The 22,773-nt window shown below is 46.3% G+C and overlaps 7 protein-coding genes across 7 annotated transcripts; 4 read left to right on the forward strand and 3 right to left on the reverse strand.

Annotated features, from left to right (window-relative positions):
* The first annotated feature begins 585 nt into the window (after positions 1 to 585).
* On the forward strand, positions 586 to 1,607 carry BDV27DRAFT_136729 (C2H2-type zinc finger protein). Its single transcript, XM_032068828.1, has 3 exons — positions 586 to 630; positions 709 to 1,266; positions 1,317 to 1,607. Exons 2-3 carry the CDS (start codon positions 1,040 to 1,042, stop codon positions 1,564 to 1,566), a joined length of 477 nt encoding a protein of 158 aa, XP_031922143.1. The 5' UTR covers positions 586 to 630; positions 709 to 1,039; the 3' UTR covers positions 1,567 to 1,607.
* A 2,464-nt stretch (positions 1,608 to 4,071) lies between these two features.
* On the forward strand, positions 4,072 to 6,842 carry BDV27DRAFT_168835 (uncharacterized protein; the record flags this gene model as incomplete). The annotated part of the gene is made up of 2 exons (XM_032074877.1): positions 4,072 to 4,415; positions 4,463 to 6,842. The coding sequence occupies 2 exons, from the start codon at positions 4,072 to 4,074 to the stop codon at positions 6,840 to 6,842; spliced, it is 2,724 nt and encodes a 907-aa protein (XP_031922144.1).
* A 550-nt stretch (positions 6,843 to 7,392) lies between these two features.
* BDV27DRAFT_168836 (double-stranded RNA binding motif domain-containing protein) lies at positions 7,393 to 8,188 on the reverse strand (the record flags this gene model as incomplete). Its single annotated transcript, XM_032074878.1, has 3 exons — positions 8,120 to 8,188; positions 7,979 to 8,067; positions 7,393 to 7,914 (listed from the first exon to the last, which is right to left on the reverse strand). Exons 1-3 carry the CDS (start codon positions 8,163 to 8,165, stop codon positions 7,393 to 7,395), a joined length of 657 nt encoding a protein of 218 aa, XP_031922145.1. The 5' UTR covers positions 8,166 to 8,188.
* Positions 8,189 to 10,326: 2,138 nt separating this feature from the next.
* Positions 10,327 to 11,935, forward strand: BDV27DRAFT_149915 (nucleic acid/nucleotide deaminase domain-containing protein; the record flags this gene model as incomplete). Its single annotated transcript, XM_032071144.1, has 2 exons — positions 10,327 to 10,837; positions 11,247 to 11,935. The coding sequence occupies 2 exons, from the start codon at positions 10,327 to 10,329 to the stop codon at positions 11,933 to 11,935; spliced, it is 1,200 nt and encodes a 399-aa protein (XP_031922146.1).
* A 201-nt stretch (positions 11,936 to 12,136) lies between these two features.
* Positions 12,137 to 13,694, reverse strand: BDV27DRAFT_168838 (nucleic acid/nucleotide deaminase domain-containing protein; the record flags this gene model as incomplete). Its single annotated transcript, XM_032074879.1, has 2 exons — positions 12,137 to 12,233; positions 12,349 to 13,694. 2 exons carry the CDS (start codon positions 13,692 to 13,694, stop codon positions 12,137 to 12,139), a joined length of 1,443 nt encoding a protein of 480 aa, XP_031922147.1.
* Positions 13,695 to 15,071: 1,377 nt separating this feature from the next.
* Positions 15,072 to 16,582, reverse strand: BDV27DRAFT_149917 (uncharacterized protein; the record flags this gene model as incomplete). Its single annotated transcript, XM_032071145.1, has 6 exons — positions 15,072 to 15,233; positions 15,273 to 15,392; positions 15,468 to 15,779; positions 15,810 to 16,020; positions 16,097 to 16,256; positions 16,405 to 16,582. 6 exons carry the CDS (start codon positions 16,580 to 16,582, stop codon positions 15,072 to 15,074), a joined length of 1,143 nt encoding a protein of 380 aa, XP_031922148.1.
* Positions 16,583 to 17,946: 1,364 nt separating this feature from the next.
* Positions 17,947 to 19,278, forward strand: BDV27DRAFT_163005 (nucleotide-diphospho-sugar transferase; the record flags this gene model as incomplete). Its single annotated transcript, XM_032073478.1, has 4 exons — positions 17,947 to 18,379; positions 18,444 to 18,967; positions 19,042 to 19,179; positions 19,231 to 19,278. 4 exons carry the CDS (start codon positions 17,947 to 17,949, stop codon positions 19,276 to 19,278), a joined length of 1,143 nt encoding a protein of 380 aa, XP_031922149.1.
* Positions 19,279 to 22,773: the final 3,495 nt, after the last annotated feature.

Here is a 22,773-nt window from a genome sequence, read left to right on the forward strand (position 1 = left end):
TTCTAATAGCAGGTCTGTTGTTACCAGGATGACTGTTACATTTTAAAACAAAAAATATATTCTCCAGCTTGCCTGCTATGTTTACAGAGCCAATGACCTCAGGGCTTCACCGAAAAAGAAAAAAAAAAAAAAAACAAAGGATTTCCAGGAGTTTGTCTCAATTTGATAAAGACAGTTACCGGGAATTATAGCAACGGTAGCATATACGACAAGTGTTGGAAGATTTACGGGATTACTTCCTAGCAAACTTTTACTCTTTTCGTGTTAAGTCCGGCCCAACCGACAATAACGTGCAGCAGAGGTTGCAGTTTGGTCACTCCCGGTAACTATACGTCGGCCATGCCCTGCAGGGGACGGGTTACATGCTCAGGTGATAAAATATGTGATGTGTCTGCTGCACGCCCTCTTTAGCCAGATGCCGGTCTGTAAAGAGTACTATTCCAGGTATTGTATGCTGGATCAATTTAAAAGTCACAAGACGCTGACGTGGCGATGGGGTTCGCTTTCACTGGGGTTGCATAAATACATGATGCTGAATGTTAACTTGTGACAACCCAAAAAACCAGAGCCACCCCCACACGGACCGTGGCACTAATTTTTGACCTAGTGGGAGCTGGCACCCTCGATCTGGTGAGTATTTATCTTCCCATTTCCTACCGTAAACCACAACCCAGTGTGGGAGAAATAACAGTCAGTAACCTTCGACAGTTTCGGCTATGAAGTAATATTCTCGGCCCTATTCTCCCACCCGTGCATGAGTTTAGCCATGGAATCACAACTGCTTAGTGACGATGACCGCACCACTTGGTATCCGGACATGACTCTCTCGGTAAACGACCCCGTGACAGCTGAAGACTGCGTTGCGTTCGCAAACCTTGAATTGCAACCAGATATATCTAGCACAACGCTGGAACAACCGCCATACCTTTGTCCAACCCCGGACCAATTCCCAATCTACTACCAATCTCCTGTCATTAGTGGCCCTGACGACGCCTATGGGTCTCTTTAGAGTACTCTGTCGTCCAAGACCTGGTTTGACATGGTGGGTACTTTGGAAGCCGTTGGTTCAGGGACAGCTGGTGAGATACCGAACTTGATAAACCACGAGACAGCTTCCCCAATGACGATGCCAAGGGGTGATCTGGATATTGCAGAAGCCAGCATGCCTTTGTACGATTATTCCAACGCCAAAGCAGAACAGATTTATCGTTGCAGTTATCCAAAATGTCGAAACCGGCGTGGCTTCACTCTGAGGGCTCACCTCACGTAAGATCTTGTGTCATTTGCATCTTCGGTACCTTTTCTGACGATAACAGGAGGCATATGAGGATCCACGAGAAACCACTCCAATGTCTGTATCCTCAGTGTGACTTCAGAGCTGCGGAGCAAAAGGATCTTCGTCGGCACGCAGTGGTAGCCCACAGTATGTGGGCTAGGCATCGATGGAAGATTGAGGGGCCGTTCTACTGTGGCGTTTGTTCCACAACTTTCACGCGGAAGGACAATCTACAAAGGCATTACAAAAAGAAGCATGGATACACGACCTGTACCCAATCAGGAAAGTAGAAAGTCTAGATTATCCAATCCAGTCTTGTTGCTATTTTAAACATAGAGGTCCTTTCCCTTGACACCTGATCTGCCGAGGGCTCCCCGAAGTAGAGTGCACACCCAGGCTCTTGTGATGCAGTGGCTGAAAGAGAATAATGATATCCATTCAAGAAAGGCATACGGTTCTACCTTTTGGAAGCCTGGGCCAGCTTTATCCAGATACTAAGCCTCATGGGCTATCGTGAGACTCGTTCGGTTTCTCAGCTTATCTATCCTTGACCAGACCCTCTAGAAGAGAGATCTTGCCCTCTTTTGCTCGTTGCTTTGGTGAAGTTCAATAACAACGAGGCTTGAACCAAGTGCCGTTAGTACGTAGATTATAAATTTTGAATCTCAGCGGCCGCGTGTCAGTGTCCCAAAGGTTGTGGGAATAAGATCTCTGCGAACCTCGGCTATTATCGCCTACTGCTGGTACTTTTGAGTCCGTATTGTCCTTATGGTACAACACCGACTAATAAGTCCGCTTAATCTAGCCTTATGACTAGAGTCCGAAATACTCTTCTTCCTCCCCCTCTTCCTCGTTCATCTTTTCGTGTAAATTAACAGAACTACTCATGGCCAGGTGGAAAGAAATTAATTGGAGGGGTAGGTTCAACAATCATTTGTTGGTTTTCGCTTGATCGATGCAAGGCTGAACATCGCAGCCTGACTTCATGCTGGCTACGTGTTCAAAGCGAGGCAACCAATATCAGTCCACTCTAGTAAAATGGATTTCGGGCAGCAAATGCATAGCTAACTTCCACGCGTGACATAGAGCGTTCTGGATGGTATGGCTGTCTACAGGTATTGCTCCCTATGAGACCAATTGCATCATATATGAATACATGGGCACGGTGCCGTGATGGCAGTCGTTGGAATCATCTCTCACGACTACCGATACAGTCTGTTACAAATTCCGACATGGCATCAAATCTGCATGATACCCAGGGCTACATCCCACGCGATGTAGATGACAAGCAATTTCAAATCAGGGACTATCAAGTGGAAATGGTGAATAAGAGTTTAGAAGGAAATTTGATTGTAGTGGTGAGTAGGGTCACTCTTGTTTTGTTCTCTAGGTCCAGAATCCCAGGTAGAAAAAAGAAATAATATAGTATCAAAGATGCCCACAGGAACCGGGAAAACGCAAATGTAAGGCACATCTCCGTTTTTCGTTGAGTTTTAGGTGCTGAAGCTTGACCAAGTGCTGTACACCGCATCCTCGCAGAGATAGACCGGGGAAGCTCAGACAAGGCAAGTAGTTCGTATCCGCTATATACATAGTATAACTAACCACCAGCAGCTTATCTGGTTCTTATGCCCAACAGTCGCGTTATGCAAACAGCATGTTCGTACTATGGCTGCCCATTTCCCTCCCATGTGGTGTAGGTCATTTACTAGTAACGATAACGTCGATCATTGGGATACTGTTGAAACGTGGAACGTTGCCCTGGCCAATGTGAAGATTGCAATCTCGACCTATCAGGTTCTGTATGATGCGCTGGTTCATAAATTTATAACTATGGCCCGTTTATCTTTGATTATCTTTGATGAAGGCAAGTTCTGGAGAGAGAAAGACAGTGCGCCCTATGTGATGCCATAGCTGACAGACCAACCAGCTCATCATTGCACCGACAACCATCCTGCCAGTAAAATAATGAGCGAGTACTATCATAGTCAATCACAGGTCCCGGATCAACAGAAACCAACCATATTGGGTCTCACTGCATCTCCGATCTTGTCAGATCTTTCTACCTTAGAGTATGTATACATCTACCATTGATCAGCAGGATCGAGATCAAGGCCTGACAAAGATACAAAAGGGACATCGAAAAAAGGCTACACAGCTCATGCAGAATGCCGCGCCAGTTCTATGCGCAGCTGTTACGCTTTACGAACCAACCATTGATTGTGCCACGAGTATCAATCTGTCGCTCACGGATAAGTCCAAACGGGTTACGGATACTAGAAAAGCTACACGAGCTTCTAGAATCACGTCATGAACAAAGGAGAGGTTTGACAAAGGCAAAAAAGCAACTTAGTCGCTTTGTCAACCAAGCGGAAGCAATAAACTGGGAACTGGGACCTTGGACCGCTACGAACTACATTCTAACTTCAATCCATGAGTTCAAAAAAGACATGCGAAGGAACGCCGAAAAAACAAACACTCCAAGCCTTGAAAAAGAATACGTCATGGAAATGCTTTGTGAACTAGGCAATATAGACCAATACGGCGGGCTGGCTCACCCTGATAATATCTCGCCTATGAGTCAATGTTTGCTTGATTCTCTCATCGAGGAACATAGGAAAGGATTCCGTGCGTTGATATTTGTCTCACAACGAGCAACCGTACTTGCATTGAAATGGCTCATCGAAAATTACGCAGGAACACGCGAACGCTTCCGTTGTGGGACATTTGTGGGTATGTCTCAGATTTACAGAAGACAAACCAAGCTCGGGGATGTTCACGATATTAGAAGCCAAATGGAAACGCTCGAGAAGTTTCAGGATGGATTGATAGACCTGATCATAACGACCGACGCCCTAGAGGAAGGAATAGATATACCAGCATGCAACACAGTCCTGAACTTCAACTGTTCCTTGAATTTAAAGTCGTTCATTCAGCGACGTGGGCGCGCACGAAGACAGCAGTCCAAATTTATCATTATCCTTCAGAATGAAGAGGATTTAAATGATGTGAAATCAGTGCAACTTCGGGAAAGTGAGCTGCTCAGAAGGCTTCAGGATGAGGAAAGAACAGTACTACCAGATGACTTGAAAAACGATGAACAGCTGACAGGCTCATTGGCTTTCAGTACTTCTACAGGGTGTGTGCTTCTCCCTCTAATCTGCGCCTGTTGATCTGACCATATAGTGCTCAAATGACCATGGGAAATGCCATTAGCCACCTGTATAGGTTCTGCTCGGAACTACCAGCTCAGCCATGTGTGAGTAATAGCCCTGTATTTAGCTGCGAGACCGACGAGTGCGGCCAGGTACAGGCAATTGTCAGACTGCCGAGCAACCTTGATCCATCCCTTCACACATTTGAGAGTCACAAGAAATGGACAAGGAAAAGGTGGGCAAAGGAAGATGCAGCCCTCCAAGCATACAAGGCCCTGTACCATGCCGGACTCGTCAATGAGTACCTTCTCCCCTTGCGACTGTCAGACATTCTTGAAAAAGGACCAGTACCAAGGTCGCACTACCTGATCCCTGAGCAGCTAGACCCTTGGCATGATGCTGCTTTGCTTTGGTCTCTTGGACGGGAGCTCTTTTGCCACGAACTTCGCATTGTACGACCACAGAAAGAGGACATTAAACTCTTTATGATTCTCTCAGTCCCACTGAGGATAGAAGTTTGTATTCCGTTATTTGTGGATTCCGACACGGAGTATACGGCAGTTGTCAGCTCGGGTAGAGCAATTACCACGGATATCTCAATATGTCAACATGTGACACATTTAATTCTACAGTCCGTATATGGAGGCCACGAAGCTCAAACAAACATCGACTACGTTCATATCCTTGTCCCAGATAGGGATAACGTTGCGATGTCTGAATTTCTTGAGAGTCATTCCGGAAGGACGAGCCTCGCTGCGTGCTTACAGAAACGCCGAGCTCTGCCTGGTTCGCTTGGCCTCTTGCGCCATGTCACCGAGGCCTGTCGTCCCCTTTTTATTGAAGATCTAGAAGAGCACGTGTGCCGGGGCCCTCATAGCGATGCGGGCAGCCTAGCAATCAGAGGCAAGATACATCGCTTGACCAGACGCCGCAACTTTCTCCATAATCCAAAGACGGTAACAGCTACACGGACAGAGAAGCATAAATCCACAATTCTCGTTGAACAGGAGCTGGACGAGTTGGCAGCTGAAGATTATTTGGTCGATCGACTTCCGTCCGTCTATGCCGAAGCTGCTTTGTTGGCTCCAAGCATAATTCACCGGATTGGCGTATATCTAATCGCGGAAAAATTAAAGCAAGAAATCTTTTCAGGCCCCCAAGCAGCCCCTTTTGAACGAATGGACTTGCTATCCATTGCTATCAGCCCGGCCGATACAGTGCATCGGTCCGAGTTTCGCTCTATGGCGTTTATCGGGGATGTGATCGCAAAGTTTCTCATAACGAGACAGCTATTTTTGCACCATACTTTGTGGCACGAGGGCCTTTTAACCGGCATGAAGGATTCCATTGTGTCCGATGCAGGGCTTGCAGCGGCTGTGTGTCATTCTGGCTTTGGGCACTATCTCTTGACCACACGGTTTAACGGAAAACGGTGGCGGCCAGCTTTCGTGCTAAAAACATTGTCAAAGAGTACTCAAGCTAGGCAGAGACATGTTGGTGCCGCTACTGTTGCTGATATGGCCAAGGCCTTGGTAGGCGCTGCCTTCCTAGACAACGGATTGGATCAAGCTATCATATGCGTAGCAGCAATGATCCCTAAGATCAAGATTTGGACCACAATATCTCTCCATGATGGCACATATTCCAAGTCTCGGCCACCCAAGACCTTGGGTGCAACAACCATCGCAGATCTAGAAGATCTGCTTGGATACACCTTTTCTGATAAGAGTCTGGCAATAGAATCAATGACACACCCTTCCTGTGTAGGGCTCTACGGGACAACATCCTATCGGCGTCTGTCGTTTCTTGGAGTTGCGGTCATCGACATGCTAGTTGTCACGTACTTACATCGACACGATAGATTGATGGGCTCTAAAAGACTGCACTCTTTGAAATCGGCTGTGACCAACAATATGTTTCTCGCCTTTGTCTGTCTCACATTCTATCGGGAGAAGGAGCACGATACTATCGAGGTTGATAGTAAGGGCATCCCGGGTGTCATCCGGAGTAGTCACCGAGTGGCTGTTTATAATTTTATACGCTCACAAAGCGAGACACTCTCTGGCAAGCTATCTGGCCTTACGCAAAATTTCACTAGTCACCTACACATCATCAAGGGGGACCTGTGGGAAAAACGAATATATCCCTGGGCACGCTTAAGTGTCTTTAGGGATATCAAAGTACTCTCTGACATTGTCCAAAGTGTTTTTGGTGCGATATATGTCGACTCTTCCGCTAGCTTGCAGGAATGTGAGGCTCTAGCCGAGAAACTAGGAATTCTGCCACTTCTTGAGCATTTCATATCGCACGATGTGGTGACCGACCATCCCAAAGACCCACCTGCTACACAAGCTCAGAATTCTCGGCAGGATAGACAAGAAGGAAAGGCGGCGCATGCTAATAAAATATAGCGTAACTATTGATTACTTTCAGAAGTTTGTTGTGGAATATCAAAGACACCATAGTGTACTTATTCAACCAGCAGATGTGAACGTCCATCTCCTACACATTGCTCATTCCAAGAAACACTCAAGTACCATGAATGGAATCAGACTTGGATCTATATTTGTCTCTTGATATGTATTATAGGTTGCAAATTTCGTAGTTGGTATCTGTCGGTATTAAGTGTAATCTGACCTATTGTCTTGTACAAACCCAAGATTCAAATGCTATTGAGGAGGCAATGCTGAGGATCTATTGACATTCCTCACAAGGGTAATGTGAAATTCCAAGCACCTGAAAGCTCTGAGGCTTCTAGCCGGGCTAGGGCTATGTGTGCATTGGGCGTACGGACCTTTAGAAGGCAGTTCTGAAAAACGCCCACATGGTTCGAAACCAATAGTCTACCAATCGTTTTATGAGGCAATTGAGCCTTAGATTATACCAACTAACTACTGCTGCATTTTCATGAACAACGGGGTCACAGACAGACACACTTTCCACGACTGTAAACTCACCAGGCTAGCCTAGCCGAATGTTGAGTTTCCCACAAGCACCTTTGGCGGCAATATGGCGCGCTACTTTCTTGTTTCTACCCTCACCAAAGGCTTCCACTCCACGGTACTGAATGGTGACACGGAACTTTGGTGGGATGTTGCTAATGCGTGTTTCCACTACCTTGGGTGCCCCCACTCCCCTGTTTTGAGCATCCTCCCACAGGCGGCAGGTATACATCCAAATGTCAGCCTCTGCGTCCTGGGGACTCGTGATAAACCCATTCTGTACCCCTTGAGTGAGGTTATCGACCATGAGGTCTACCCCACCAGTCGGTGAACCCAGCAACGGTAGTGCCGCCATCAATTTGGGAAAGGATTCTTTTAAGTGCGTGTCACCCAGTCTGCTACGCCCGATGATTTTATAAAGGATGTCCTGATAGGTTTCATCGCAAACCAGTTCCGCCCGGGGAACATCCAAGCCAGCTTTTACCAACGCGGCAATAGCTTCTTCGAAGTCGTACGCAGTGATTAGGGAGTCTAACTGGGTCTAGAGCATTGTTAGTCATTTCTGGCTTGAGTAGGTCACTCTTTACTAGTTGGGTGAAACCCACCAGATCGGCACTTTCTCTGCCTTCAGGTGAGGCCTCGACTAACTGTAGAGCCATGTGAGTCGTGAAGAGCCGCTTGCCAATCTCGAAGTCTAGGTGCCAATCAGTCACTATAACTTCTAATAAGAATAGTCTATAGCTTACCAGTAATAGTATAGCAGTCGTCGGTCCGATGCAGCGCAGGAGACATTTTGAAGAGCGGTCGGTGGGCAGAATAGTATGTTGCTATGTTATTCTGTTGTGACAATGGTTTCCAGCAAAGGCACACCTTTTATAAGTCTGGATTTCTCAACTCTGGGAGAGCCTTCTCGTCATGTAGAGCATACTTGTTCAATACACCATTAATTAACCAAGAAAGAATGCCTCCCGGTTGGCTTATGCATATTTTCCTTTTGCGCCCCGCAGTACAGTAGTGCCAAGAGTATGCGTGTACTGGCCATGACTCGCAAGTGTTTAGCTCGCTAGGCTAGGATCCGGCTTATCGAGGGCACCCAATGGTCAATCACAAGCACGATTTCAAACTGGCATCCGCTTGCCAGCGCTCGGACCGCCGATTGTCACCCAGCTGGCCGAAGGGTTGCCTAATATGACTGACATAGTGCTTTACTACTTCGCTGATAGTAAGGATACACTCTCATGAAGCATGACTACTGGTTTGGGTCGAGCATAAAAACGCGCACTCTTGGCTAAGCACAACCATGTGTCTTATTGGCAGTGTATAGAAAGCAACTTCAACTGTCTCTCGTTGGCTGCCGAACGAAATAATAGCCTGCAAGGCTGTACACCTCGCCTTGCCTGTACTTGTCCCTTCATTAGAGGTGCGGGGCGACAACCATTCATTCCCCGTGGGCTCTGCTGCGCATTACATCTGAGCTAGATAAGCACATCAACCCTCCATTACGGTTCCCCAGTAGCAAAGCAGGACAGTCCTGCCCTCTCGAAGGCCCAAAAAAGTTAGAATATTTAAAAATCATTCCAAAGGGGCTCAGGTAGCTTGACAGTAGAATATTAAAATCGAGGTACGAATGCTACGCAGCCCCAGCGCCAACGTGCGTTAAGAGGCCCGAGCATGACTTTCAATGATCGACAGTACGTTATCACAGGCAGCGTATTATATTATTAGAATTCATACTGTGTATGACATATGGCATCTTACAGCCCCTCGGACTCCAGTGGCCAGGACATACGCTAACGTAACGGTAAATTGAGTGGCTTGTGGCAGGACCTGGTAGTTCCCGACGGACAGACTCGCAGCCTTTCCAACCACCACACGACAGATACGCAAGTAGAGCCCTGTGCCTCAGGTATGCGTATCGTATGTGGATTGCTGCCTAAGTACCACATCATCCACACTAGTCACCTAGCGCCAATGTGGGGAGCGACTATAACCTATAACGCTTTTGAGGCACCAACAGGCGAGTTACCAGACAGTCAATATATCGGGTAGCTTCAGTTCATACCGTAATGTAAGTGTAATGGCCCCATCGACTTAGTTCGGGCCAGTTCCGACATATTATTTTGGTTGTCATTATCGGCGTTGACTAACCATGAATTACCTTCACACATCCTAAGAGCATGAGTGAGCTGAAGTATACCCAGTGGGCTAGTGGCTCAGCGAGTCATGCAAGTTCATCAGTTGCAGATGGCCTGTCATCAACGAGTGTAAACCATACATGATGCAAGTGCGGGTTCATTCACTACAAAGGTTGAGAAAGGCATGCATAAAATAGCGCTTGGGAAGAGTGAATCTCCACTGTGAGTCACTTCAGCTTCAGCTGGGATAAGTGTGTTCGTATTCACGTCCACTCATATGCGTTTGGCATTCTTAGAGCACAATGGGGACATCCTAAACATATAGTCTATAGCCAGAAGTGACGAATCATGTCCTCAAAAGTCAAGACTTGCGCGGATAAATATGTATCAACCAGAGTTTGAAGCCTCATCAAACTTGGTAGGAAATACGGACTGGTTGTTAGGTGTTTTTGCCTAAAGGGTCTGGTAATTCAACTAATCCATTTTATACGCAAAGATCAGGCGCAGTAGCATGCATGCATTCCAGACAAATTCCACATAATATAGTTAGGTTTGGATAGGTTGCTCGCTGCTTTGTGGGTTGCTTGTTAGGGAAGTGTCAACACGTGGCAGGATTCTTGGGAAGCTGATTTCATTCGATTCTCGCATATGGATTTGACCCGATCTAATCACCGAAGCAGGCCGTAGACGAGTGTGTTAAGCATCTTTAGCAGGAAGTGCTACTCACTGGGAGTTCAGGGAACACTTATAAAGCCACACGTAAAACGTTTGTCGAGTCTCGAATATATTCATTCTAAGACTTAAGACCGTGACCAAACATGAGGCAACATTCCCCCTTTTCGTACTATGTCAGTCATAAACCGAAAGAGCTTCGACGGCTCTATGAGCCTCTTTCGTTGCTATGCGCGCTGCGGGAACAAATCCCAGAGCATAAACTCAGCGAAGTGGATGATGCTGGTGGGATGAGTGGAATCTCACAGCGCCGCCGCGACTTCCTCAATGCGCTTGTTCGATTAGCAGCGTTTAAACAGGAATGGCATTTAGCCATCACAGCGGGATGCGATCAGGAGAGTGTGATTATTGCTGTCGCGGGAGATCTGGACGTCAGTAACCCGGTTGTTCGGTTTCTGGACGCGTTGCTGGAAATGGTCAAACAAGCTCTGGATGCAGACTTAAATGCGACGACATTGGATGCAGAGATTTGCAATATCTCAAACTATGTGATGAAATGGCAACGTGACAACAGCTTCGCGGTGTATCACAGGATCTTCGACCATATTGCGCCGGTTTGCATACCCATAATGGCTGCTTGGTCTAACGACCCAGAAGGTATGAGAATGGTTGCCCTGTGATCTGGGATCCGTGGCTAATGTAAAGTCTACAGGCAGTCCAGCTTGTAGCAGTGACTTTCCAGCTTGGTTCAAGCAAAACTTTGTCAGTAATGATGGGATGGCGCTGCGCGAAACAGATATGCCCGCTTTGGTCCACAAGTGCTTTACTGCATCCCGCGATGGGAAGTTCGACATATTCAAGCGTTTCATTTGCCAAAGCGAACAATCCGCAGAAACGTTTGAAGAGTTCCATCGACAGCTGCTAGATTTAGCTATGCCTATGGAAATGTGTGAGCTGCTGCTCAGGTCAGCAATTTTCATACGAGAGGATCTTCAGAGGGAAACTCAGGTCTGCCACGTACCTCCTGTGGACCGCATGAAGATCCCCCTAGTCAAAAAGAAGCTAGTCCTTGACGATATTGCCCACCGGATGAGTTCTGGCATTGACAACTACAAGGAACTCAGTCAAAGGCTGATGCAAGTCGTGCCTGCGCCCAGCAAGCTAATTCCACGGCTTCAATACTACCAAGAAAATGTTTACACTTTAATCCATCCGGAACTTCGCGTTATGGACTTTTTCGACAAGAAAAGTCGCCTACAATATTGGGACAATTATGATAAATATATCGCAACTAGCAAGCCCTGTTGCTACCTTTGCAGCCAGTATCTGTCACATCGACGCAACTACCACATCCGAAACTGCGATCCAAACGATATTGACCTCCACTGGCGCTTGCCTGACATTCAAGCTGCCGAAAGCAGCGCACGCTTTGAAGAACAGAGAAAGATACTTCGCAAGATCACGGAACGTGCTCGGAGAGATGTTGAGAGATTTATATTAGAGCGTTGCTCCGGGAGTAACGACTTGACAGACGATGATAGTTCGCAGTCATCTAGCCCCTCCATTGAGACCATCACGACATCGCAGGAACCATTAACAAGCGAAGTCAATGACTGTCTCAATCCCTACAGACTCCCATCAGGCACTGAACATCATAAATACCCTGGTTCTGAGAGATGGGATGAAAGCGGAGATGAAGAAGATGAAGAAAGGGTGGTTTTCAAGGGAAGGAAGGGCAAAATTTCATCTGGCTAAATCTGGGTTTCTGTCCTGTTCTGTTCGGAATGCTTGATGGCCAAAACATGACACGTAGAGAGGGGGTGCTGGATTCCAGATCAATCTCAAATAAATTTAGCATGTGGTTGAATTGATACAAAATCTCCTGCAAAAGGATAGAACGTCCTCAGATATACTTGGCATTAGATCGCCGATACACAATCTTCATGACCCCCCAGTTTAGAGAAGACTTACACCCCCATCGGTATCATCTTCGAGCTTCTCAGTTCCTTCCACTCCTACACCGATCGTGCTCGCAGACGGACCGCAGCTTAAACTAATTAGATGGGAGCCATTCGTGAACAGCGAGGGTCTTTCCTTACCTTATCCTCCCTCTCTGAGCTCTATCAAAAGTCGGCTGTGAGCTGACATGTTTCTCTCTCTTAGGATACGCAGTAGTGGCCCCTGCTGTCGAATCGTCATATACTGATCTCGGCCCTTGCTGCTTTGCAATTTCCTCTCGTAGATCGTGTCGAAGCACTTCTGCTGTAGTAGCCAAAAACTCTTCACGGTTCTCGTTCCCTCGAATTTCAGGTAGACTCCAACGATGGTAAAGTTTTTGATGCGAGGGGGGGCGGAACCATTGTCTGGGATGATCGGTAATATACTTGTAGCACAGATAACAAGCAGGCTTACTACAGCCAATGTATGGATTTCTTTCATCCAGTAACCGGCTGTTATGTGTATCAAAGTGGCTGATAAGCTGAATCTCTGCGTGCACTGGGGGTTGATACTTGGCACAGTTCTGCAATTGCTCTGATACCACGTCAGGATCATAAAACCTATTGACATGGTCGTAAAATGCCTGCTTTTCACTTTCACTCTGGAAAATATGAGTTGAAATGCTATCAAAGGAATAGTTCCGTTTGATACCATTAAGACGCCGGGGAGGAACATAAACTGATTTCACCACCGTACCTTGCTTGAAGTCCTCCGGGAGCGACATTCTAGCATCAATCAATTTCCGGCACAGGGTAACATTCTTCCCTATCTTGTACAGCAGGCTATGTAGCTGCTCATACTCATGTGGAGACATAATACCCTGACCTGAAGCTTCTCTCAGCATATCAAACACATCACGGCCCCGTTTGCGGGCCTGGTGACACTCCTTCGCTAGATTCGCCATATCCTCTAGCTGTAAACCCTTGTCACCCCTGTAGAATGTCCTTCGAATCCAGATGTCCAACTCTTGGAGTACATCGTGACCTATCCTCGACTCATCAGCCATGTGTGTCTCTTGTACTCTGGGGCCAAGGATTTGCAAACTTGTGGACTTGTGGGGTTTGTAGTACAACCCCCAAAAATAAAGAAAATTTTCGTAGTATTTATTGACTCCTTCCCGGTTGAACCAGAGGACGAAATTGAGAAAATCGCCCTTTTCTGACTCAGTACCACAGGCAATTTTGTCAAGCCAATTAAGCACCGTGGCTAGGAAATCCTTAACCTTGTCTCTCACCCTCTTATTAGCTGCTATCCACACAACTAATCTGCCCTCTTCCTTGCCAAGCGCTACAGCAGTCACTCGGTCTGGCTTTTTGTCATATGCGGCCATGTACGCCAGAGCGTCGGCAACATTCCGCCTATGTTTCGCAACAGTGCAGGGTTCCTGTTTCTCTGAAGGTCCTCCCCGGATGCGATCTCCTCTCCGGACGCCTAGGGATTGTAGCAAGTACACTATCTGATAAAATTCATGGATGCGCTTCTCCTCATGGCTCACGACCACGGGATTCATAGCCATTGCGTCGTCGTCTCAGATGGAGATAGTCCACGATGCGTACAATGTCTTGTTCTGTCCTAAATAATGGAAAAGGTATTTATGGCAATGATCTATAATTGGAACGTGCACTCCAAGAGACATATACTAGGCCAAGTGGAAAGCGACGACCGGGGAACCAGTGTTGGCACACATACAGTTCATGCATGAGTACCTGATGCAACTCCAAATCATGCAGCTGGTAGCCAATGCAGCGTTGCCTGCAATATGACGTTGCCGTGAATTTTGATTTCCCACATGTACCGCCGAGATGGAAGGTGGGACACTTTACGGCCCAAAGATATCCATCATTGGCTACGGTCGTGTTCCGATAATATGTGCGCTTAAGCACCCACAGTAGTACTGACTGTCTACACCTTTTTTTTTTTTTAACCATTATCAGAATTTAGAATAAACTATTAAATAATATAAAAAATACACAAATAGAGCTATAGTCCTATGGGGTATTAAAGTCTTAATAATTAACTTTTCCAGAAGTAATAGAAAATAATTTTTAAATTTAGAAGAGATATTATTGAGTGTCCGTAGGAGAGTGGAGACAAAGGCGTCACTTATTCATTGAATAGTAGAAGAAATACAAAACAGACTGATCCTTACTCTTTTCTCCTATGTCTTTAGTTCTCCTTAAATCCAGCTTAGAATTCTCCCCTTTTCGGTAGTCCTATCACCCAATATAATGCTCTAGCAGGGATGGTCTGCACCATTTGGAATGGGTCTCGTCTTCCCCGGTTCGCCTGTCAATCTTGTGAAGTTTGGGGATGGTTGTAGCAGTGGTTGCACTTACTTCAGTTCTACGAATCCACGAACCTACTTCACCACGATGGACTGTGTTAAACCATCATTTGTGTAGCCCTTTGTCAAAGCCGTTGGACTTTTTGATAGATATCTGTGCTTCCCTTTTGCCGACCAGCGTGAGGCATACATAGATGGTCCATTCTATCTGGCTGCTTTTGTGCTGCGTCTTGGCCATGGGCATGGAGGCGGTTCAAATGTGCAGCTAAAAGATGATGCTATTGAAAGCAACCCTCTGAAATTATCATAGTAGGGTACCAATTTCGGTTCTGATACCTAGGATACTCTACTGCCTTTGCAAGTCTATATTGTCTAGTATGTATTGTACAGTTAACAGGATCCACCTTGACACCATTCACGGCGCCCGCACATCATAATATCTAATATATCCAACGTACGAAATTGAAGCAAAACCATCTACTTAAGACAATTCGTACACCTGACTCCTCTCAGAGTTATCCATCTCATATATCCTCTTAGGCTGCTCCTGATCCCTTCCCTGTCTTTGAACAGCTACCAGCGTAGGCTGTCGACGGCCCGCAGCCACTGTCAAGCAATGCAACAGATCACGAAGATTGCTGCTGCCGCTACTCCAACGGCAGTACTGGTTTTGGCTCCCATAGAAAATCCGCTGCTCCTGCTTCTATCTTCCAACCGTATCGGTGTGCTCGTGATTGAAGCCGATGTTGTAGGCAGCTCCTTCCAAACCACCTTCCAGCTGCTTTCCCAATCATTAGAACTGCTACTTACCGTACTATCTGAGGGGTTGTTCGTTACCACTGTAGTGGTACCGGGGATGTTGCGGCCAGGAGCGTACGCCAAGAACCAGCTGCCCTGATGCGGCCCCAAGTTGACGCCGACAAAAACAGCCTGCGTGAACGCTCAGCCCAGTACGTAGCTCCTATCCTTGCCCATGCAGGGGAAATATGGAGTGGGCTTGTTCACGAGCGGTGCCTCCAGCGTCAGGTTTAGCAGTGAAAATGGAACATTGATGGTGATATATGCGTTATTGAGCCCGTTCTTACTGAAGGTAAACCCCAGATAGGTCGGTGCGCTCACAATGTCGGAGTAGCGCTTGTCCTCGGTGTTCCAGAAGTAAAGACCATATTCGGGATGGTGCGTAATGGGGAGTTCGGCCGCGATGTCTTCACAGGTGATGTGTGGGAGATATATGTAGGGGTTGGCACCGCTTGCGAAAACCGTGACACTGTAGTTGATGGAAGTGTTGCCCCGGTGGAGGAGACCGAGTGTATCCATCTACGTCCAGGGGGAGTCGCCGCTCACGACGCCGATTTTGAGATTTAGTAGATCAATAGGGAGGTCGCCACTCGAGTATGATTGCGTCGAAACATCACCCAGCACCCGGTTTTTGCCATAACCGCCCAACACTAGCGATTCTGGAATCCCCAAGGGTACGGAGCCAATGTGCACGCCGTTAGAATATAGACGGATGTCATCATGCTCATGGACATAACTAGGGACGAATGTTGTCTCGATGCTGCGATTTGCCATGAATGTCCGATTGATGTTAGAACATCCGAGCGAGAGAACCCCCCCCCATTTCGACTTGGTACGCCTTACCTCCCGGGTATACCTGGTAGGTATCGGAGAAGGCGTTCAGCGAGAAATTTGGTATTGAATAGCCTTCAATGTTGCCCTCGTCGAACGTACGCACTGCATTCCCGTAACGGGGTAGTTCATTTGGCAAGGCCCATTGGTTGGATTGTCTTATCACTGTTCATAAGAGGTAGCCGAATGGGTGTATTGTCCCGGGTCCTGCAGAGGTCACTGTTGAACAGCGCTCCCTCTCGATCTGCATAGCAAATGGAAGGGAGGGAAGCTTTCTGACAGGTCGTGGAGAGGAGGATTCCACTACCTCAACTGCCCCCGGGATACAAGTCGATTGCTTGCTGGGGCGAGCCTAGACTGATCGTAGCTGCATGACATGGCCCATCCGGCCCATGCGTCTTATCCGACCACGGGATGGACAAGGGTCCTGCGGCAATGAAACCAGGGCTTCTCAAAAGAAGAAGAGAGACATATATTATATAGTGTTTCATCGTGCAATAGCCAACAGCGGGGAACAAAGGAATTCTAAGTATTCATAGGCATTTAGCAGGTTCACGCCATCCTGTAGAGCATGCCGAGGAGAATACAGGGCTTAAAATCATGAGGACTACGGAGAGGGGGCCAAGGAGTGGAACTATTCGTTAGATATGGCTGAGGACCTGTTACAGCGCAGAGGGACGCAGTGATTTATAAAATGCTATCTGTATGTTTCGCTATGTATCATTAATATTTCGAAGGAGGATTGAGCCTTGTCTGACTAAATGGTGTTCCACTAACCAGGCGATAATACACCATTTCCATTGCCTCATGGTGTCCTGGGGGCGCTCATCAGTTCAGGAATCGGTCACTGGGACTAGACCATAGTAAGACTTCTTCGTGAGATGAGGAGTAATTTAGGGAGCGGAGCCAAGCCTGGTTTTGCTCTTCAATGCCATCTTTAGCGATATGCCCTTGGTACGTATATGGTGGCAACAGTTGCATGGTATCTATGGAGTGGCTCCAATAACAATTGAGTGAAGGCAAAAGTACTTAGCATTTTTCCTATGGAACGGATTCAGAACTCAAACTTAGGAACTATCTTCAATGCTGGAAAATGCGGACTCTAGAAAGTTGCTATCCACCACCGACCATGTCCATGGTTCGTGTTGAGGGCTGGATCAGTCCGTTCCATTACGAAATTAACTAGGCTTGGTTTAGAACTAGGGTACTCTGCATTATCAACGATAATCTATCTATATATCTATTCATTCTTTGTTCTTAATTTAGCTTTGTTTTCTATCAGCACGGACCCTACATAATGCTATAGAGAACGGTCATAGCTGCGAGGGATGGGTTAATTCCTAGGGTTCGGCTGCAGCGCAGCCCTTAGAACCATACACAGACATCTCCTATGCCCATGGACCGACAAGCCTAGTGAGTACTCCATATAGTAGCAGGGCACTTGTTGTGCCGGACGACGATCGACTGTGAAGAGCCCCACCTGGAACGCCAGACACTTACAGTTATGGCTCCGATTGGTGAAATCAAACCTCAAAGGGCTGTGGATAGTATGGACGGGGCTGATTGAAAAATTTGTTCTCAGACTTCATTCTTTGTGTCTAGGAAAACGCAATTGCTGACGGACAAAGGATAAATGAACCTAATGACCTATGAACAACCCGTACTATGCATATTTAATTATAGATCTGGGCGGATTAAATAAAGGAAATGCTAAGCTATGGGGTAAGAGGTCCGTAACCGGCTGCTGAGTCTAGCTGTCGTCCTCCATTAGATCTGGTATCCAACCAGAACCCCATTGAAAAAGGGTCTCAGATGCCTAACTGCCAAATCGGCAGTTTGCAACTTGGTTTGATCAATGGGTTCTGCCGTTCAGATCACGGCTATGAAGCTTTTCACCTCGCGGGCCCGTCGCACCTCAGCGATCATTTTCTTTATGACCTTTTTCGTCACCAGCCTACTGATGCTTCAAACGGTGACCTTGCGGGATAACCCATTACCTGAATTTTCTTCTCCTTTCCCTCCTTCACTAAGTTACCCAGCGAGTTCTGTTGACTGGTCACGCTACGCCTATGTGCAATATGTTACGAACCTTGACTATCTCTGTAATTCGGTCATGATTTTTGAATCGCTGTCCCGCCTGAACAGCAAGGCGGACAGACTGATGATGTTTCCATCCGAATTTAAACTGGAGAACAGTTCTGCGGAAGGAAGACTGCTCCACAAGGCCCAGGACCAATATGGTGTACAGCTCGTACCCATCACCGTCCAAAGTAAGCCTACTAACGAAGGTATATCCTGATTCTGGCTTTACAACTCCGAGAAAAGCCAAACCGAGCAACTGATCATAGCCAGCCACATGGGCCAAGAGCTACACGAAGCTGCTTGCCTTCAACCAGACCCAATATGATCGCGTTCTTAGTTTAGATTCAGACGCAACTATCCTACAGGTATCTATATCCTCAGCAGATGAACTCATGGGAGGTAGACTAATTCAGGGGCCCCGTTCGCAGTCCGTTGATGAACTTTTCCTTCTACCCCCGTGTCCCGTTGCCATGCCGCGTGCCTATTGGGGCAACTTCGACGACCGCGTATTAGGCTCTTATATAATGCTGATTCAGCCGTCTGAGTTCGAGTTCAACCGAGTCATGCAGGCGATCGAGAAAGCGAGCGACTCCGAGTACGATATGGAAATTGTCAATCACCTTTACCGCGACAGCGCCCTTATCCTACCCCACCGGCCATACGGTCTGTTGACCGGGGAGTTCCGCTCGAATGATCATACCGCTTACTTGGGCAACGATATCGAAATGTGGGATCCCGACCAAGTCTTTAAGGAGGCAAAATATCTGCATTTTTCCGACTGGCCCGTGCCCAAGGTAAGGAACGGAATACTTACCAACCAACTCCCCGTCCGGTTCCACTCCGATGGGCTGATCTAAGATTATTTTAGCCGGGGATCCGCGCTCCAAAGCCCATCATACAAGAAAACCAACCGATGTGTCACAATGATACGGTCTCAGGCGCAGAGGACTGTCGTTCCCGCGACCTATGGCTCGGCTTTTATAGTGATTTTGCGCGGAGACGAGGGGTATGGAACTGTCATTTGTAATGAGAGAGTTGTCTTACTAACTTGGCATAGGAGATCTGTGGAACGAGCCTCAAGAGAAGGGGTACAACGAACATTTAGCAAGCGTCGGCCCCAGACTTACGAGCCCACATCTAGCTGAATATTGGGGACACGGTCATCGAGCCTGGTATATATATACTAACGGTGTCTACTTTCTGGCGTTTTTCCTGGGTTATAGGTATTCTGATCAGATGAGACTATGTATGTGAATAGAAGCCGAAGGTGAAATGATACACCATCAATATTTGTATATAAATTAGATTGGCAGTGTGATTAAAAATGGTCTCATAGAAAGGAGTAGCTCCAGGGAAGTGATTATAACCTGAAAAGGGACTATTGACACCATGATGTCCATCTTCTGTATAGAGCCTTGTGGGTTTAGTCACGAAAAGATTATTCATGGGAGAACTAAGTGTAACGTAACACATTCATGGTTCCTAAACTGTGATTTAGTGGTACAGACTTTCCGCTCGGCTTCTATTGTTAACTTCCGCAACGTGGCTACTCTATAGTAAATTGCAGTAGATTGTGCTCAGGATGGGCTGGCATAGTATAGCTGCGGCGCATTTTTTTTTCGGGAAAGGAAGTCCATCTTCAACGCGCCAGAAATCTGCTATCAATTTATCATCTGCGCCTCTTTATGAAATTTTAATGTGCTTCTAATTGTGGAGCGACAAACGCAACGACGCCAGTCGTCTCTGATGAGTGCACATAAGCTTTGCAGATTCCAATGCTGCTCTACAGATAATTTATGTTTCAGTAAGTAGTAAAGGCATGGTCGTTTAGCAAATCCGGTATTAAAATCCTGGTACTTACTTTCTGCAAGTCCCTTTTCATATTGGCGCATGAAAGAAAACATGATGTGAATTAATAGATAGACGTAGTTAGATATATAATAGTGCATTGCTGTTGGTAAACTTCAGTAAAAATTCATGGGTTTGACTATAAGCTAGATTTAGTCCGCCAGAATAGTTAGAATCTAACGTACAGCAAAATATATCATGATAGACACATACCTGGAAAATCGATTAGTCCGCTTCCAAAGTCACTTACCACTTTAAATAACTTAGTCTTGCAGTATTTGACTGCTCTTTAAGTTTAAAGGACTTATTCTATCTCCAGGTACTGTAGCCTTTAAGTCAAGATACCACCTATTATAGGGCCCTACTACTGTAGTATATAGATAATTAAGAATCTATGACTTTTAACCATGACTATACAATTGCAGGTTGACTGTAAGCCAAATTTCGCCTGCCGCAGATTATTAAAGTAAGCCTCATAGCACAGTATGTACATCTCGCTTGATGTTTAGTCGCTGCTGCTTGTCTCATAGACGAAAGGCTCCAAATAGAGGTTTCAGGATCAGACGCAAGACCATTTCAATGTTAAGTTGGATTGCCTGGCATTGATGGAGAATCTTTTCAATGCGGCTAAATATGCAGTCACATAATCCTGTTTTCCATTTTAGTCTAGGGTTCTCGGAATGATTGGTCAAGTATGCCACCCAGGAGAAGTTTACTGTGCCCATACTGTTTACGACAGGAAAGAAGAGTGACTTAGTTCAGTAGTCACGACGAACGTTGGTTATCTGTTCTATTTCACTAATAGTGCTGCACCCTCTTGGCAAAGGGATCGACTTTGAAACATTCAACCTTCTCTAGGATTGCAAATTATGCGTTATCTCCGGTTGAAGGTTCTCAATGCGATCCGCTAAGTCGCAATCAACCAACCAATCAATCAATCAATCATAATTCTATTAACCTGATAGAGCCTAACTGATGAAATGTCTAGCTATGCAGGCGCCTCGCCGGTGAGACAGAATCTTGGTCCAGAACGCCTCACCCAAAATCCCACAGTACATAGGAGATATAATGAACGAAAAGGTTTTTCACAACTAACGTGCCCGCCACGGCATCTCTCCTAGTCTTTTAAACCATCCTCTGCGTCTTGTCCCCGTTCTGTTCACCTTGTAGTTCGATATATTTATAAACCACCGGTCTGGGCTGACCCTGCCCAGCTTCCCTATGACTATTTAACCAGCGTCTTCCCCCTCTGCTCCATTAGTTTTGATGGTAGATTCTGGGTCCGTGACCAGCTCCGCGTCGCGGAACTGGCTGAGTAGACCTGTTTTGTGTATAAACTCGGCAATGCAACGAATTGCCTGCGGGTGGGATATAAGTACATCGTAGTACGCGGTCTTGCCGCGCAGCCCCCTGATCCGATTGATCTTATCAAGCATGGCTGTGTGAAGACCGGTGTACAGCAGACACTGCTGAAGGACATACCTCGATGTCTGGGAGTTCTCCTCGCAGCTACACTGATCTGACTCAACCACCTTGATTTTATATAAGAAGTGGCGAAGTCCTATCCGGTACATGCATATCCGGATAGCAATATCTGTGTATAGTTTGGTAAGATCCTTCAGCTCTGGCTAAAGAATCTTTCTATCCGGTTCTTTGAATAACCGGTGTGTCGGGGTCGCTGTTAGTCGGGCGGTTTTTGCGTCCCATATCTATTTGTCCACCCATTGTTTACGTATCTTGAGACGGATTATTTGTTTGGTCGCGGCTGCCAGATGGACTGGGCCGTCGCATTGTTATAGATATGGATTGGTTACTATTTTCTTCGCGGTCTTATCGGCTCACTCGTTTCCTAGAACCTCGATATATGCGGGAATCCACTGGATTCCTATTCAGTAGGTTAGATCGTACCGGCGGGCCACCGCGTAGATCTGTTAGAGTAGGAACTGATCCGAAGATCTACCAGGGTTCTATACTGTTCTGATCACTGTCTAGCTGTCTACAAAAATTACTACCTATTATGGACAGCTGGCTACCGTGATCAGAGCTATTTACTGTCCCGCAACTCTACTGTGTATACTGTAGATTCGGCCTCAGCACCCAAAAGTTTTTATTATATATTGCCAGTTTGTAGACAGACCGCCGAGATACTAATATAGTCCAAGAATCTACTGCTATCAGTATATATTGCGGTGTCTTATCAGTTTCTGTAAAATTTATTATAATATAAGACCGCAGTCTTCTAGTCTAAGATAGAGCAGATCAGCGGCTTTTCCTATAGCACTAGAATATATACTTTTCTTGTTTCCCACATCTTATTGGGTCTCGATGGGGTTAATAGCCCTTCTCTTCTCTGTAATATCTCTAACAGGGTTGGTCTGCTGTGTTTAAGCTCCTTGTTTAAATATAGTTGTAGTAGATCTCTAGGATATCTGATCTCTGATCTAGTATAAATCCGAACTACTATTTTCTCGATAATCTACTGTATATGCTATTTAATAGACAGAATATATGGTTCTAGATCAAGAGCCGCTTCTGCAGTACTTTTAAAAGTATTACTGATCAGGATTACAGCCTATTTCTGTATTCTTTTAAATTTGTTTAAAATAAACTGGTTTTTGGAGAACTTTACACGGCCTCCTGTCAGGCTGTACTATACGGTGATCCTGTACAGTAATTATAGAATAACTACCGCGAGATATATTCGCTGTATAGCCAGTAGACTGGAGCCCTATATAGATCAGGTAATCCCTTT

Source organism: Aspergillus caelatus (genome assembly GCF_009193585.1).
Source record: "Aspergillus caelatus strain CBS 763.97 unplaced genomic scaffold BDV27scaffold_287, whole genome shotgun sequence".
Classification (NCBI taxonomy): Eukaryota; Fungi; Ascomycota; class Eurotiomycetes; order Eurotiales; family Aspergillaceae; genus Aspergillus; species Aspergillus caelatus.